This window comes from Pristiophorus japonicus, chromosome 15, assembly GCF_044704955.1.
Source record: "Pristiophorus japonicus isolate sPriJap1 chromosome 15, sPriJap1.hap1, whole genome shotgun sequence".
NCBI classification, from domain to species: Eukaryota; Metazoa; Chordata; class Chondrichthyes; family Pristiophoridae; genus Pristiophorus; species Pristiophorus japonicus.
The window spans coordinates 122,343,451-122,360,141 of NC_091991.1; the positions used below are offsets into that span (position 1 = coordinate 122,343,451).

Here is a 16,691-nt window from a genome sequence, read left to right on the forward strand (position 1 = left end):
CAGGTTGAGAGGTGATATGATTTCTGTTTTTAGGAGTCCAAAGAGATGAGTTACTGTGACCATGTTAAGCTGTTTCACCTTACCCAGACCAGTAGAACCAGAGGACATAAGAACATAAGAACTAAGAGCAGGAGTAGGTCATACGGCCCCTCGAGCCTGCTCCGCCATTCAATAAGATCAAGGCTGATCATCGACCTCAACTCCACTTTCCCACCTGGTCTCCATATTCCTTTATTCCTTTAGAGTCCAAAAATCTATCTTTCTCAGCCTTGAGTATATTCAGAGCCTCAGCACCCACAGCCCTCTGGGGCCAAGAATTCCAAACATTCTCAACCCTCTGAGTGAAGAAATTCCTCCGGATCTCTGTCTTAAATGGCCTTCCCCTTATTCTGAGACTGTGCCCCCTAGTTCTCCAGCCAGGGGAAACAACCTCTCAGCATCTACGCTGTCAATCACCTTCAGAATCCTGTATGTTTCAATGAGATCACCTCTCATTCTTCTAAACTTCAGAGAGTATAGGCCCATTCTAAACAATCTCTCATTATGGCAGCCCTCTCATCCCAGGGACCAATCTAGTGAACCTCGGTTGCACCGTCTCCAAGGCAGGTATATCCTTCCTTAGATAAGGAGACCAAAACTGTGCACAGTACTCCAGGTGTGGTCTCACCAAGGCCCTGTGCAATTGTAGCAAGACTGCCTTACTCTTATACTCAAACCCCCTTGCTACAAAGGACAAAATGCCATTTGCCTTCCTTATTGCTTGTTGTACCTGGACTTGGTCAGCGGTTGACGGGGAGTAAATTCAAAACTAATTTGCAGAAACATCAGTGAGCAAGTGGTCTATCTATGGAACAGGCACCCAAGGTAGACAATGAAAACAAATAGCATTGATTCATTCCAATGCAGATTAGATAGATTTCTTTCAGAAAATAATGTTGTGGAAGACAGTAGATGAGTAATTTGAAACATGACAGGTGGTAAGTGTAGCATGCTTGGGAGGAACAGGTGACCCTGGACATCTGGTTCCCAAAGCTCTCCACCAATGGGGTTTCCTTCACCTCTTGTCGGAGTGTTGTAGACTAATTGGTAGAGATTGATTGTCTTGATTAGTCAAGAACTGCATTATCGTTATATCAATGTATCATGAAACTACACTAACGACAATGATGGTAGAAGGCGAATCTGATGGAGCATGGTCCTTTTACCTGTAGCAATTCCTATGTTCCTATGTATAGTAACTGTTTTTTATTAAGTTATAAGGCCACTAGTCTTCATAAAGGGCTTTCACTTATGCGGGAATGACCGCAGTTTTTTTTCTCACGACTCCTCAAGGAGACAAATGCCAGAGGTTACCAGCACAGTGCTTGTATACGTGAGGTTGTGACCTTCCACTGAGAGACACAAAGTAGCAATCTCAGTTGTGAATTCCCCATCTCCAACCCTAAATACACGAGAATTGTTGGTCCTGATGGTATCACTCCAAATTTAGTCAAAAATATAATTTAATAAATCAGATGGGAATTGGAGATACGCAAATATTACTTTGTACATCATTCTTTGCAGGAGACAGATGCAACAAACTGAGGTATAAAAATGTCAATTATGGATTTCTTCAACTAACCTCCATTTTTAGGTCACAGAATGGGCTAACTTTTCAAACACTGCTTCATTTCTTGATTGTGTTAAGGTGGGAGAAGACTCACGACAGTGTATTAATAATGTATTCTTGAAGCAGATGTGCTTTAATTGCTTTATCATTCATCTTAAAATATTTTTGGGAAGTGTGGGTGTTTATTCAGTGATCCTTTACAAAGGGGCAAATGCGTAATACTGTTTTAATGGTTGCTTGGCTATAATAAAGTCAGGAAGGAATGTTTCTTTTAATTATTAAGAATATCATGTACAAATGGCCAAATAGTGTTTACATTTACCTAATGTCCTCCTTTATGTATTGAGCGGCCCTTTGGGTTTACAAACGACTGCGTTATTTCTAGAATTTCTGATTGAAAACTATTTTATGTGTTGGGGCAAACAATTTTGCTGCTGCAATTAACACCAGTAGCCCAGAGAAACATCAGCCATGGTCTCTACTCCTGATCACTAACCAACAGCTACAAAGTAGGTGCGCATGTGTGCGTGTGTGTGGTGCGTGTGTGTGCGTGTGTGTGGTGCGTGTGTGTGTGCGTGTGTGGTGCGTGTGTGTGGTGCGTGTGTGTGTGTGTATGTGGTGCGTGTGTGTGGTGCGTGTGTGTGTGCGTGTGTGTGGTGCGTGTGTGTGTGCGTGTGTGTGGTGCGTGTGTGTGGTGCGTGTGTGTGGTGCGTGTGTGTGTGTGTATGTGGTATGTGCGTGCGTGTGTGTGTGCGTGCGTGCATGTGTACTAGATCAGGGTCAGGCTTGGCTGTGATACCTCTCAAGTCAAATATCCTGCCATTATTCTCAATCTAGACTCGCACAGGAAGGACAGCCACTTGTACCAAGGTACCTGGAGGGCTGCCAGCCTACATGGAACTGCACCCCGGCAGGAATGCACAAGAGAAAACTTTCAGCAGTGGATACCTACATTTTTAACTGTAATTCTCAGAGTTAAAAAGATGGTTACTGGGCAAATTTAGTGTGCTACTTTGTACTAAAAGTAATCTTTGTCATTTTTTTTACAGCAATTTGGTAAAATCTTAGATGTTGAAATAATTTTTAATGAGCGGGGATCTAAGGTAAGTTGTCCCTTTCATTGTATCTGCATGCTTGTAGATTTGTATCTGGTTTAATGAGAACAGTTAGCTGTAAAATAAAAGGAGGAACAACTGAACTGATCGAGTAGTGATTAGATCAGATTTTAATTGTAACATATTTAGTCACTGATTTAACATTTCTGGATACAAGTATTTTATTTAAATTATTAAGTTTGAAGTAGCCTCAACAATTTTTCATGAACGGTAGTGAATGTTTTGTCTTTGGTAAATTCTTTTTAAGAACTGTAATTTTTATACAGAAACATGTTGCAAATTTTGGGGGAATTATTAACTTATTTGATGAAAGATGTGTTCTGATATGCTTGCATATATTGCAATGAAAAATGTAATCTACTATATTTTTCAGATCATTAAACTAGGTAAAGAGAAAATGGTCTACTGCAGTTCAGTTCCCTCCAGCTTTGAAACCAATGTTCTCTTTATGTGTAATCCTCTGCTGTTAAAGTCACAATCCAGCAAAAGCAAAACAATCATACTTCAGAATGTGGAGAATTTTTATTTTTCCACATCAGGTCCATTTTTTCAAATTTGTTCCGACATTATTCCCGAAGCAGCTCGTCGGGTGGGGGCAGGAGTGGTGGTGATCGAGAGGGATTGGTAGAAGATCACAGACTTATGACTCGAGTGGAGGGCGCTTACTGTGATGTTACAAGGAAGTGTGGGTGGTTTTGATTTCTTCTCCCTTCCGATTGATGAATTCTGCAACTGCAATTCATCCAGCACCAGATAAGAGCTGATAAATTGCGCGACAGCATTTTTATCAGGAGGATCGAGGGCCGCAGCGCTTTATTAAAAAAAATATTTCTCCTTGAGCTCCAGGACAGTGCAGCTAAGATGGAAAACTGAAAATCTGCTGCCCCTCTGCTGCTTATCTTCTTGGGAAGTTTTGGAAGTTAGCTCAGCCACTGAAAATCTTGGCCTGAAAATTGCGGGCGAACGTCTCCGAACAAATTTTTTTTCAACTAAAATACCTGGTGGGCCCAGTGGTCTCCGAGGCCTCGATGCACAGTCCAACATATGGGAGCATGTCTTCCAGGATTGTATGCATATCCTGGGATCACGTGGGACTGGACCACCAATCACAATGTAGTATTCTCGTTCATTGCAATGGCAGCTCCGAGCTCCGAGCTCTCATTACTATCAATGAGAATACCCCTAAAGTCAATTAAAACACCAACATAAATTTAAAAAACACTTCACTTTTCTTTAAATTAATAAAAATTGCATTAAATTAAATGTTTTAAGGAAGAATTTATTTTTGTGAATTTAAAATTTTTTTTTTTAATAGTGTTCAAAATAAACTTACCTTCATAGACAGAGTTTTTAATATAAAAAGAAGTAATAACATTTATTTTTTTCTATGTTTTAAAACTCTCGCTATATGCCTGTTTTTACCAGGTGTAAGAGTTTGACAGACATTCGCTGGGCAAGAGCTGGGCAAATAGCCCAACTCTCCACCCGCGAATGTCCTTCTCCCGGGGATGTGTGCGATGACAAATCTCAAAAACCAGTTCCCGCCGCATGTGCATTGTGCGCCGAGAACTGACATTTTGCGAGGCCCCTTTGGGTGCATGCGCACATCGTACGCACCCAGAGAGGCCATAATTTCTGGGCCCTTATGTTGCTGTGCAATAATTACTTCAACTTCCGTAAACCACGAACAGAATTCGTAAAAGTCCCAGTTTCTTGTAATTGAACTTTTCCCATGTATAGGTGGGAACCAAGAATACCTTTCCCAGAAAACTGACATTCCCAGCTATCATTTGTTTTTAAACTATTCAAGTCTTTTCCGAGCAAAGACCAATTGGAGAGATAGCTGACTGTATATTCACATCCCTTGCTCTCTCTCTCTGACTAACAAGAACACTATGGCAATAAATTGAAGTGAGTGGCATGACGATACAAACTATTAGCTAAAAAAAAGTTAAATATCGGTGATACACTTGATACACACACCAGCCTGGCTATTCCGCCCCTGGCAGAGTTATGGTGGCAGACTTGAAGTTTGGGCAAAATGTAGATCTCCTGGGTTACCACCCCATTCACAGAGGGAAGAAATCTCAATCCAGGGCATGGGGTGGGCCACATTTCTTCTGTCCGCCTCACTTGCATCCCTTCAGGAGTTTGGAGTTGTGTGGAGGGGAGCGGGCAGGTCGGAAGGCCTCCTTGTAGGACTGCTCCTGGGCATGGCCAAGGTAGCCATCAATCAGTCCAGGCAGCAGGCGGTCGTTCAGCCCAAATGCCTGCCTCTCTTCTGCGGTTACATCCGAGTCAGGGTGTCCCTGGAGATGGAGCACGCGGTGTCCACCGGTACGCTCGAGGCCTTCCGTAAGAGATGGGCACTGGAGGGACTGGAGTGCATCATCACCCCCGGCAACCAAATTTTAATTTGATTTCAGTTTCTGGTAAAAAGTTAACTTGATTAATTTGTTGGCTTTAGTGCCCCCCTGTAATTATTGTTCCAACAAAATAATTGTGCCTCAGGCTGTTCACATGCTTTCCCACTAAATGCACCCTGATGGCCCAGTGGAACTCTGCTGCGAGCAGGCAGAGGTGCTTTTCTGAGGTGAGTGTAGGCCTGGGACTGAGGGATCCATTGGTAATCAGTCTCAGATAGGCTCACACTTTGCACTTTGAGTGAGGCGACAGTACAGTGGAGTTGTTATGCTACTGACTTTTATAACTGTGAATTGGCTTCAAATTTAAACACAACTGGTGAAATAAAAACCCTCTCTTTGCTGCTGTCAGGGTCCTGAGTGAAGTGAGATTTTGTACTCTTAACTCAAGCCCTCGTGAGCCTGGGACACAGCACTTACTTATAGAAGCCATAAGAATAACTATTGTAGATAATTGAAATGCTAAACTGGTTCAACAGTGGGCCCCATGATGGTTGTGTGAGGGCACATTCTGCGGCAATGTGGATTGGGCTTTGCACTGCATCTAACCAAAGTTAAACTGACCTGCAAGTCTTTGATTCTGACACTGGGCGCAAAAAGGGAAAAGCAATGCTGCCTTCTCCACTGCCGATATTTTTCGCCTTGATGAATTTAAAAATAAACATCTCTCAAACTTAAATATGTAGCCCTGAAATTTCCCACGGGTTCTCCTGTTCCTCCACCGTACCTTTTGTGGGAGAGCAGCAGAACTCCCAACTAACACCATCAACGGCCACTTTTAACTCTTTATGCCATTTCTCCAAGTGTTCCAAAAATCTCCTGCCGAAGTTACAGCAGTAGCTCGAGGGGACTCCAGCAGATTTTCAGGGCTATGATCTTATATTCCTTGAAATACATTGCCACCTAGGACTTATTTTTTTCAAACATAGATCGACACAAATCAAGATCACTTCATTGCAGGTCACTTGAGGGTCATTGTAGATGCAACCTTTCAAACCTTTCACGAAATCAGCATTTGCTAAAATGTAGCAAGAGGCTGAACTACTAGATCCCTTTAAAGCTCAGTTTGCTCCTGAAGAAATGCCAGCACAGAAAGCCAGGGCGATGGGAAGTGTTTTTAAATAAATGCAATCACATTTATTCAAAACTGATTGATTCTGCCGACTCTTCTCTTAAGCCAGTCAACTAAACTTTACATTGAGTTCATAGATATGAGAACTGATTGATTCTCTCCTTTCTTCCCTTAGCCTCTGCAATGTGCGACTCCTCATCCTCTGATTGCAAGCCCAACCTGGCCCTTCCACCTCTGTTTTCAATGACCTCTTGATCTCCCTCAACCTCTAACATCATGCAAATTCTCCCACCCGTATTAACAGCCACTCCTTGACCTTACCATCTCACGCAGCCTCTCGAATCCCATCATCTCGACCACAGACAGGACCGTCTCTGATCACTTCCCCCTCCCCCTTCCAACCCTAAATCCTTCTGCATCTTCCAATGGGAAAAACTCTTCCAAGTCAGTTACACCAGCACGTCCAAAACCTCCAACTCTCTAAAGTAAAAACAGAAAATGCTGGAAACACTCAGCAGGTCAGGCAGCACCTTTGGAGAGAGAAACAGTGTTAACCGTTCAGGCCGGTGCTTTTTCATCAGAATTGACTAATCTTTGGCCCTCCGTTGTTGATCTGCTCAACATTCCATTGCTTTTACCTTTAATACCCTTGTCCCGAGTAAAACCCTTGGGCTTGGAAATTGGCCTCCTTTGTGCCTCCTGTTATCGCCTCCAGGGGGCAATAACCGGGCGCTAACAACTTACCGACTGGGCGCGGCAAAAGAAACGACTCTCGCTAAATTGTCCGAGAGGTTTGCGGTGGTGCCACGATCCCGCGCCCAGAGATTGTGGCGTCATTGTCCTGCGCATCATCCCGGTAGCGCCCCGGTTCAGCGCCCTGCAGCATCGCCGGGCGACGACAACGACATCTGCAGGAGGCATTGTCCGGGTGCTTTGGGAGCGCAAGATATGGGAACGTTGGTGCAGCAAGTAAAACAATTGAGCAAATGCAAAATGTCAATTTTTTCGACTTGGGGGCGTCGGCCGCGATCAATCAGCCCGGCACTCTGCTGGAGTGCATGGGGCTGATCGGGCCGGATCGTGGCTGCAGTGCATGGGGCTGATCGGGCCGGATCGTGGCTGCAGTGCATGGGGCTGATCGGGCCGGATCGTGGCTGCAGTGCATGGGGCTGATCGGGCCGGCACTCTGCTGCAGTGCATGGGGCTGACCAGGCCGGATCGTGGCTGCAGTGCATGGGCAGGATTGTGGCTGCCGTCAGGGACCAGCTCACTGGTCCCAATGCAGAGCCTCCAGCGATGGGCCTTCCCTGTCAGGGAGGGAAGGAGCCTCCGATCGGGGCAGTGCAGCACGGGACATTGAGCAGCGCTGCACCACTACCGCCCTGCTTGCATGGTTTAGTGCTCCAACAGAAGTGGTAGCGCTTGATTTAGTTCTCCACTTCCTTTCTGGAGTGCTGACACTGAATTTAGAGAAAGCTGAGAATCATTAGCACCTGGTGCTAATTTTTCCAGCTTTCAAAAGTTAACGCCCCAAATGGGATGCTCCCAAATTTCTCCCCTTTACTCATTCCCAACTTGGTTATTCGTCCTGGTACGGCACTCATCTTCACTCCCTCAAGACCAAGGGCCCCACAACTGGTTTATGCATTTGTCGCCAGATTTGGCTGGAGCACATTAGACACTATTCAGACCTTGCTCTCCCACAGGATCATCCTGCAATGTAGAAATAACCCCAGTTTCTGATCCCCAATCTAAACAATCTCTTCAAACCCTGCCCCCTCTGCCCTCATCTCTAACAACATGTGCAAGGATATCGCAGACTTCTTTGTCACCGAGATTGAGACCATCCTTTCAGTTGTTTCTGCCATATTTCTCCCTTCCCCTTGCCCACCGAGCCAAACTTCCCCGAAGATTGCCCCCTGCCCTAGCCCTGAACCTGCATCTCTCTTTAATTTCTCTCCAATCTCCCCTCATGTCCTCATTGAGCTCATCATGTCCACAAAACCTATCTCCTGTTCTCTTGAACCCATTCCCATTAAACTGCTGACCACCTAACTTCCCTCCTTGTCCCCATTCTAGCTGAGATTACAAATGGATCGCTCTCCCCAAGCACTGTCTCTTTCTCCTTCAAAACTCTTGTCATCACCTCCCTCCACAAAAACCCTACTCTTGATCCCCTGTCTTTGCAAACTACCATTCCATCTCCAAACTCTCTTTCCTTTCCAAATTCCTTGAACGCGTTATCGCTTCCCAATGTCCATCTTTCTCGTAACTCCGTGTTTGAATATTTCCAAACAGGTTTCTGTCCCTGTCCCAGTGGTGTAATCAAAGTCCCAAATTACATCCTCGGCGATCTTGACCGAGGTGCACTATCCTTCCTCATCCTTCTCGACCTCTCTGCATCATCATTCTCCAATGCTTCTCTTTGATAGGCAGCTGAATGGAACTGCTCTCACTTGATTCTACTCACCTATCGAATTGTTGCCAGTGTAACTCCAGCAATGGCTTTTCTTCCTGGCCTCACACCATTACCTCCAGAATCCCCAAGAAACTATCCTTGAGTCCCTCCTCTTCCTCATCTACATGTTGCCCCTTGGCGACATCATCCGAAGACATCAGCTTTCACATAAACGTTGACAATATGCAGCTCCACCTCACCACAATTCTCTTGACCCCCTCAGCCTTGCCTTTGTCAACTCCAGACTCGGCTATTGTAATGATCTGCTCGCCAGCCTTCCATCTTCCACCCTCCATAAACTTCAGCTAATCCAGACCTCTGCTGCCTGTATTCTATTCTGCAGCAGTGCCCACTCACCTATCACCCCATTGCTCACTGGGGGGAAAAATTGCTGTCGGAGGCTTCCTTCAGACAAACGCCTCCGACCCGAAATTTTTTAACGAAAATACCTGGTGGTCACAGAGGTGCCTTTGATTGCGGTCGGAGGCCTTCATTCGATGTGTCGCATACGGGAAGAAGACTTCCCTGTACGTACGGAAAAGCCGGAGTCGCGTGGACCTGGACCACCAATCACTAGGTAGTATACTCATTGATAAAAATGGGATCTCCGTTTGTGCAAGATCCCATTACTATCAATGAGAAAACTCTCCTAAAACAAGAAACACAGCATAATAAATTGAAAGAAAAAACACCTCACATATTTAAAATTAATTGAAATTAAATGTAATGAAATATTTTTGAAAAATAAATATTTTTTGGAATTTTTTTTTACGTTTTTGAATGGTTTAAAAAAAACTTACCTTAATGGACAGGGTTATTAATATAAAAATAAATGATTAAATTTAATCTTTATATGTTTTTAAAGTGTTACGCTGGAAAAAGTAGTCTATGTGCCTGCATTTACCAGGTGTAAAAGTTTGAAGGACATTCGCTGGGCAAGGTTTGGTCAAATAGCCCAACCTTTGCTGCGTGGATGTCCTTCTCTGGGAGACGAATACAATCTGTCAGAAGAAATCTTGACAGATCGGAAAAGCTGGTTCTCAGCATATGCGCATTGCGCCCCGAGAACCGGCCTTTGTGAGGCTTGCCGGGTGCGTATGCACTTCATACGGACCAGGTGAGGCTGAAATTTTTGGCCCACTCTCTCCCGGTCCCTCAACACCTCAAATTTAAAATTGTCATCTTTGTGTTCAAATCCCTTGATGACCTCACTGTGTCCCTATCTCTGTACCCACCTCCAGTCCTACAACCCTCCGAGAACTCTGCGTTCATCCAACTCTGGCCTCTGGTCCAGCCCTCACACCTTTCACCCCATTATTGGTGGCCACACCTTCAGCTGCCGAGACCTTAACTATGCAATTCCCTCCATAAACCTCTCCGCCTCTCTAGCCCTCTCTCCTCCTTTAAGACCCTCCTTAAAACCTACCTCATTGTCCAAAATTCTAGTCAACCCTCCTAAAATCTGCTAATTTCAGTGAAGAGCCTTGGGACATTTATCTACAATAAAGCTGTCAGATATATATCTGCAAGCCAGTTGTTGTTTGAGAGAAGAGTTAAGATTAGATTTTCAACTTGTTTCTTATGCGTGAAACAGGCATTGCAGATTGGCTGCTAGTTATAGAAACTATCCAAGTTTCATTTCCCCAGGTGGCACATTGAAAATCTCTCCGATATCTTTGTGTCGACGCAGTCATTTTAGGATCAGGAAATAAACCTTGAGAAGGTGGAGTGGTTACGGGGTTACAATATGGGGAAGTACCTGCTTACACCGGAACTTCACTCCTTTTCCTTGGTCTTTTAAGTTCTGAGTAAAATATGTTCTTATCCTGGCGACATCCAAGTGACCAAATTAACTGACCCTTAAATCATAGAATCCTAGAACAGTGCAGCACAGAAAGAGCCAATTTGGCCACCGAGTCCGCACAGCAATTCAGTTAGTCTCACTCCTCTGTTCTTTCTCCATAGCCCTCAATTTTAATCTTTCAAGCATTTATCCAATTCCCTTTTGAAGGCGCCTATTGAATCTGTCATCTGTGGCTCAGTGGGTAACATTCTCCCCTCTGAGTCAGAAGGTTGTGGGTTCAAATCCTACTCTCGGGACTTGAGCATAAAAATCTAGGCTGACACTCCAGTGAGGGAGCACTGCACTGTCGGAGATGCCATCTTTCAGATGAGATGTTAAACCCAGGCCCCGTCTGCCCTCTCAAGCGGACGTAAATTATCCCATGATGCTATTTCGAAGAAGAGCAGAGGAGTTCTCCCTGGTGCCCTGGCCAATATTTATCCCTCAATCAACATAACAAAAGCAGATTATCTGCTCATTATCACATTGCTGTTTGTGGGACCTTGCTGTGTGTAAACTGGCTGCCGTGTTTCCTGCATTACAACAGCGACTACACTCCAAAAGTACTTCATTAGCTGTACAGTGCTTTGAGACGTCCGGTGGTCGTGAAAGGCACTATATAAATCCAAGTCTTTCTTTTTCTTTCTTTCTGTATCCACCACCCTATCAGGTAGTGCATTCCAAATCCGATGCGTAAAACAGTTTTTCCTCATGTGACCGTTTATTTTTGCCAATCACCTTAAATCTGTGTCCTCTGGTTATCGACACTTCAGCCATTCGAAACAGTTTCTGCTTATTTCCTCTGTCTAAATCTTTCATGATTTTAAACACCTCTATCAAATCTCCCCTTAGCCTTGTCTGTTGAAGGAGACCAACCCCAGCTTCTCAAGTCCTGTAATCCCTCATCCCTGGAACTAGGGGGGAGGCCATCTTAGACTGGGTGTTGTGTAATGAGAGAGGATTAATTAGCAATCTCGTTGTGCGAGGCCCCTTGGGGAAGAGTGACCATAATATGGTGGAATTCTGCATTAGGATGGAGAATGAAACAGTTAATTCAGAGACCATGGTCCAGAACTTAAAGAAGGCTAACTTTGAAGGTATGAGGCGTAAATTGGCTAGGATAGATTGGCGAATGATACTTAAGGGGTTGACTGTGGATGGGCAATGGCAGACATTTAGAGACCACATGGATGAACCACAACAATTGTACATTCCTGTCTGGCATAAAAATAAAAAAGGGAAGGTGGCTCAACCGTGGCTATCAAGGGAAATCAGGGATAGTATTAAAGCCAAGGAAGTGGCATACAAATTGGCCAGAAATAGCAGCGAACCCGGAGACTGGGAGAAATTTAGAACTCAGCAGAGGAGGACAAAGGGTTTGATTAGGGCAGGGAAAATGGAGTACGAGAAGAAGCTTGCAGGGAACATTAAGACGGATTGCAAAAGTTTCTACAGATATGTAAAGAGAAAAAGGTTAGTAAAGAAAAACGTAGGTCCCCTGCAGTCAGAATCAGGGGAAGTCATAACGGGGAACAAAGAAATGGCGGACCAATTGAACAAGTACTTTGGTTCGGTATTCACTAAGGAGGACACAAACAACCTTCCGGATATAAAAGGGGTCGGAGGGTCTAGTAAGGAGGAGGAACTGAGGGAAATCCTTATTAATCGGGAAATTGTGTTGGGGAAATTGATGGGATTGAAGGCCGATAAATCCCCAGGGCCTGATGGACTGCATCCCAGAGTACTTAAGGAGGTGGCCTTGGAAATAGCGGATGCATTGACAGTCATTTTCCAACATTCCATTGACTCTGGATCAGTTCCTATGGAATGGAGGGTAGCCAATTTAACCCCACTTTTTAAAAAAGGAGGGAGAGAGAAAGCAGGGAATTATAGACCAGTCAGCCTGACATCGGTAGTGGGTAAAATGATGGAATCAATTATTAAGGATGTCATAGCAGCGCATTTGGAAAGAGGTGACATGATAGGTCCAAGTCAGCATGGATTTGTGAAAGGGAAATCATGCTTGACAAATCTTCTGGAATTTTTTGAGGATGTTTCCAGTAGCGTGGACAAGGGAGAACCAGTTGATGTGGTATATTTGGAATTTCAGAAGGCTTTCGACAAGGTCCCACACAAGAGATTAATGTGCAAAGTTAAAGCACATGGGATTGGGGGTAGTGTGCTGACATGGATTGAGAACTGGTTGTCAGACAGGAAGCAAAGAGTAGGAGTAAATGGAGACTTTTCAGAATGGCAGGCAGTGACTAGTGGGGTACCGCAAGGTTCTGTGCTGGAGCCCCAGCTGTTTACACTGTACATTAATGATTTAGACGAGGGGATTAAATGTAGTATCTCCAAATTTGCGGATGACACTAAGTTGGGTGGCAGTGTGAGCTGCGAGGAGGATGGTATGAGGCTGCAGAGCGACTTGGATAGGTTAGGTGAGTGGGCAAATGCATGGCAGATGAAGTATAATGTGGATAAATGTGAGGTTATCCACTTTGGTGGTAAAAACAGAGAGACAGACTATTATCTGAATGGTGACAGATTAGGAAAAGGGGAGGTGCAAAGAGACCTGGGTGTCATGGTACATCAGTCATTGAAGGTTGGCATGCAGAGACAGCAGGCGGTTAAGAAAGCAAATGGCATGTTGGCCTTCATAGCGAGGGGATTTGAGTACAGGGGCAGGGAGGTGTTGCTACAGTTGTACAGGGCCTTGGTGAGGCCACACCTGGAGTATTGTGTACAGTTTTGGTCTCCTAACCTGAGGAAGGACATTCTTGCTATTGAGGGAGTGCAGCGAAGGTTCACCAGACTGATTCCCGGGATGGCGGGACTGACCTATCAAGAAAGACTGGATCAACTGGGCTTGTATTCACTGGAGTTCAGAAGAATGAGAGGGGACCTCATAGAAACGTTTAAAATTCTGACGGGGTTAGACAGGTTCGATGCAGGAAGAATGTTCCCAATGTTGGGGAAGTCCAGAACCAGGGGACACAGTCTAAGGATAAGGGGTAAGCCATTTAGGACCGAGATGAGGAGGAATTTCTTCACCCAGAGAGTGGTGAACCTGTGGAATTCTCTACCACAGAAAGTTGTTGAGGCCAATTCACTAAATATATTCAAAAAGGAGTTAGATGAAGTCCTGACTACTCGGGGGATCAAGGGGTATGGCGAGAAAGCAGGAATGGGGTACTGAAGTTGCATGTTCAGCCATGAACTCATTGAATGGCGGTGCAGGCTAGAAGGGCCGAATGACCTACTCCTGCACCTATTGTCTATGTTTCTATGTTTCTATGTATTCTCGTAAATCTCTTCTGCACCCTCTCTAAAGCTTTCACATCCTTCCTAAAGTGTGGTGCCCAGAATCGGACACAATTCTCCAGCTGGGGCCGAATTAATGTTTTTTATAGATTTAGCATAACATCCTGGCTTTTGTCCTCTATGGGCAGAGTTTCAACATGGAGGTGGGTCGGGAGCAGGATGGCTGGAATGCGGTCGGGAAACCCTGGAGAACGGGTTTCCCTCAGGCTGAATTTAACAGCAAGGCCTGTATCTCTGTTTCCCGCTCGCAGCCAGCCAAATGGAGAGGGAGGAAGGAGGACTCAGAGATTGGGGGGAGGGGGAGGTAGGAAGGTCGGGGAGCAGAGGGTGGTCGGAGATCAGAGGCCGGAGTGGGAGTCGGGAGCCGGGGGCCAAGAATCAGAGGCCGGAGTGGGGATCGGGGGCTGGGGGTAGGGGGTCGGGGCAGAAGGCCGGAAGGGGGATCGGAGGCCCTGTGGGGGGAGGTCAAAGACCTTGGGGGGGGTGGGGGGGTGGGTCAGGGGGAGATCGGAGGAGATAAAGTGGGGGGGGGAAGAGACTCTCTGATCGCGAGGTGTTGGCGAAGCGGGAATGCTAGATCCAGCAGTTAAGTGTAAAGACACTTACCGCCTGGATATAGCAGTCCTCGCCTCCCTTTAGCCGGGGCCCAAGGCCCAGGAAACCCGACCGCCCAGAGTTAAATTGAAAATGGTGGATCACAGTGAGGCTCGCAGCCAAAGTTCCCGTTAAGCCGTGCAGCCATGCAGTTGTCTGGAGCTCCTTTGCAGACTAGGCAACGGCCTTTAAATAAAAACACCATGCATGTGGGAGAAGTTAAATGGGCCACGCACCCCCAAAAAGGTTAAGTGAACATTACACGTAGCCTCATTATAATATTTAAAGCACCGTCCGCTGTCCCGCCTCCGTTAAAGCTGGAAGTGGGCGCGTTGGGGTCGGGATTCAGATTTTTAACATGTTAACCTCCCACCCGACCCAACCCACCTGTTTAGTGGGGTTAGACTTCCCCCCACCATGCCTCTATATATAAAGCCTAGGATCCCATACGCTTTATTAACTGCTTTGTTAACCTGTCCTGCCACCTTCAAAGATTTGTGCACAAGCACCCACAGGTCTCCCTCTTGTTGCACCCCTGTTAAAATTGTACGTTTTAATATGTACAGTCATTCTTCCAACCAAAATGTGTTACTCACACTTTTCTCTGTTGAATGAATTTATAAGGATTTTTTCACGATAGTTTTACAGATGACATTAGTGAGTACTTCTGATTAAAACATTACAATTTGATACCCATTACTAAATACTTGGCAAGACACCAGCCTTGGGTAGAAATGTTTCCACATAACCCGGCATAAATGGAGGTTTGAGTGACTGACCCATCACTTCAACTAATGGATAGAAAGTCCAGAGAAATACACACAAAGCTAACATTGTTTAATTTTAGAAATGGTTGTTGTGTTTGCAATTAGTGTTGCTTAACCCTCAGAGCATACATGCCTATTCTTATTGATTAAAATAAACCATAGATCCACGATCTATTTTATTTGGAATGACTTACTTCCCCCGAAGGTGATAGATTGGCTCCGGCTGCTGCAGTGCTGTCTCTTTTGAGATAAACAGGCATCAGGGAGGTGACAGAACAGCACCAGTCTGTTGCGTTAGATATTTGTCCCAAAGTGGAGTGAGCCAACTCCAATGGCTTATCTGACCTGTCGAAGCTCAACCGTTGCGAGGGTTAGAGAGCAAGGCCCGCTTTGCCTCCAATTATAGTAATTTGCCACTGGACCAAGGCCTTGCTGGCTGGTGTGCAACAGTCACTCCACGCTAAAAGAATCCACGCACAGGCATCTTCCACCCTTCAAGGTGTTGCTCGGGACCTGGAATGTCAGGTCCCTCATTGAAACACCTGTGAACTCATCATTTTTTTTTGGTGTGGAAGCATGTCATCCTCGACACGAGGGACTGCCCAATACAATAACATAATATACTGCCTCCACCCATGAATCCGTTCTGTGTAGGCCTGAGGCTGTGACGGTTAAGTCAGTGGTATAAAATGTTAGGGTAGGAATTCCAGTCTTGCATACGGCAGTCTGCGATATTGTGCCCATTGACTTTGATGGGCAGAAAATCACGGGCGGGCGAGTGCAGTATCGGAATTTCTGCCCCATATGGTTTCCGTAACTCTGCAAAAATACAAACTTCACTGAATTCAGAATTGATTTGTTTCTTCTTGGCTCATGTCCTTAATCCATATTGTGTGAAGAGATTTTTTTTTCCAGTTTATTATTTAAAACTAGAAATGCTAAGTTGCGACATTTATTTGAATTAGGTTGATTGTTGTAAGTAAAGGTTATAATCTCAAACGGAACTGTCAATGCTAGATTATCCCTGTTGTTGCATGCTCGTTCGTTTACTTTGTAAATCACTACAGCATGTCATAATAAGCAATGTTTTACAATTTAATTGCATTTTAGTCTAAATTCTGTGCACACATCGTTCCCTTTGTCGGGACTGTTTTTTTTTCTACTTTATTTTGCATGACATAAGTGATCCATTTTACTTTCTCATGATTTCACTTTTTTTTCTGTGTGGAAAAACACTTTTAGAATTCCTTTTGATTCCATTGGTACCACTTTTCTTTAGTTCCGTTTGTTTCCCTTCGTACAGTAGTGGTATTATTTTGAATCATTCTTCAATTCCTTAGGTGTATAAACTGAAGGAGACTTGTTCACATCTGTTGCTTATTTATTGCACATCTCAATGCTGTTATATTTTTCTAATTTGCATGTTACAGAAGCAAAGCAAGAACAAGACAAAAAAAAGAGAAAAAAAGTGGTCAATGATTTATAT

The 16,691-nt window shown here is 44.8% G+C and overlaps 1 protein-coding gene across 4 annotated transcripts in view; it reads left to right on the forward strand.

Moving 5' to 3' along the window:
- The window catches only part of rbfox1 (RNA binding fox-1 homolog 1), a 615,123-nt gene that overhangs the window by 428,074 nt on the left and 170,358 nt on the right, over nt 1-16,691 (forward strand). For all 4 annotated transcript variants that reach the window (XM_070856700.1, XM_070856701.1, XM_070856702.1 and 1 more), the window contains one exon: nt 2,659-2,712. In XM_070856700.1, coding sequence (XP_070712801.1) covers nt 2,659-2,712 — 54 coding nt within the window. The remainder of the gene's footprint in view (nt 1-2,658; nt 2,713-16,691) is intronic.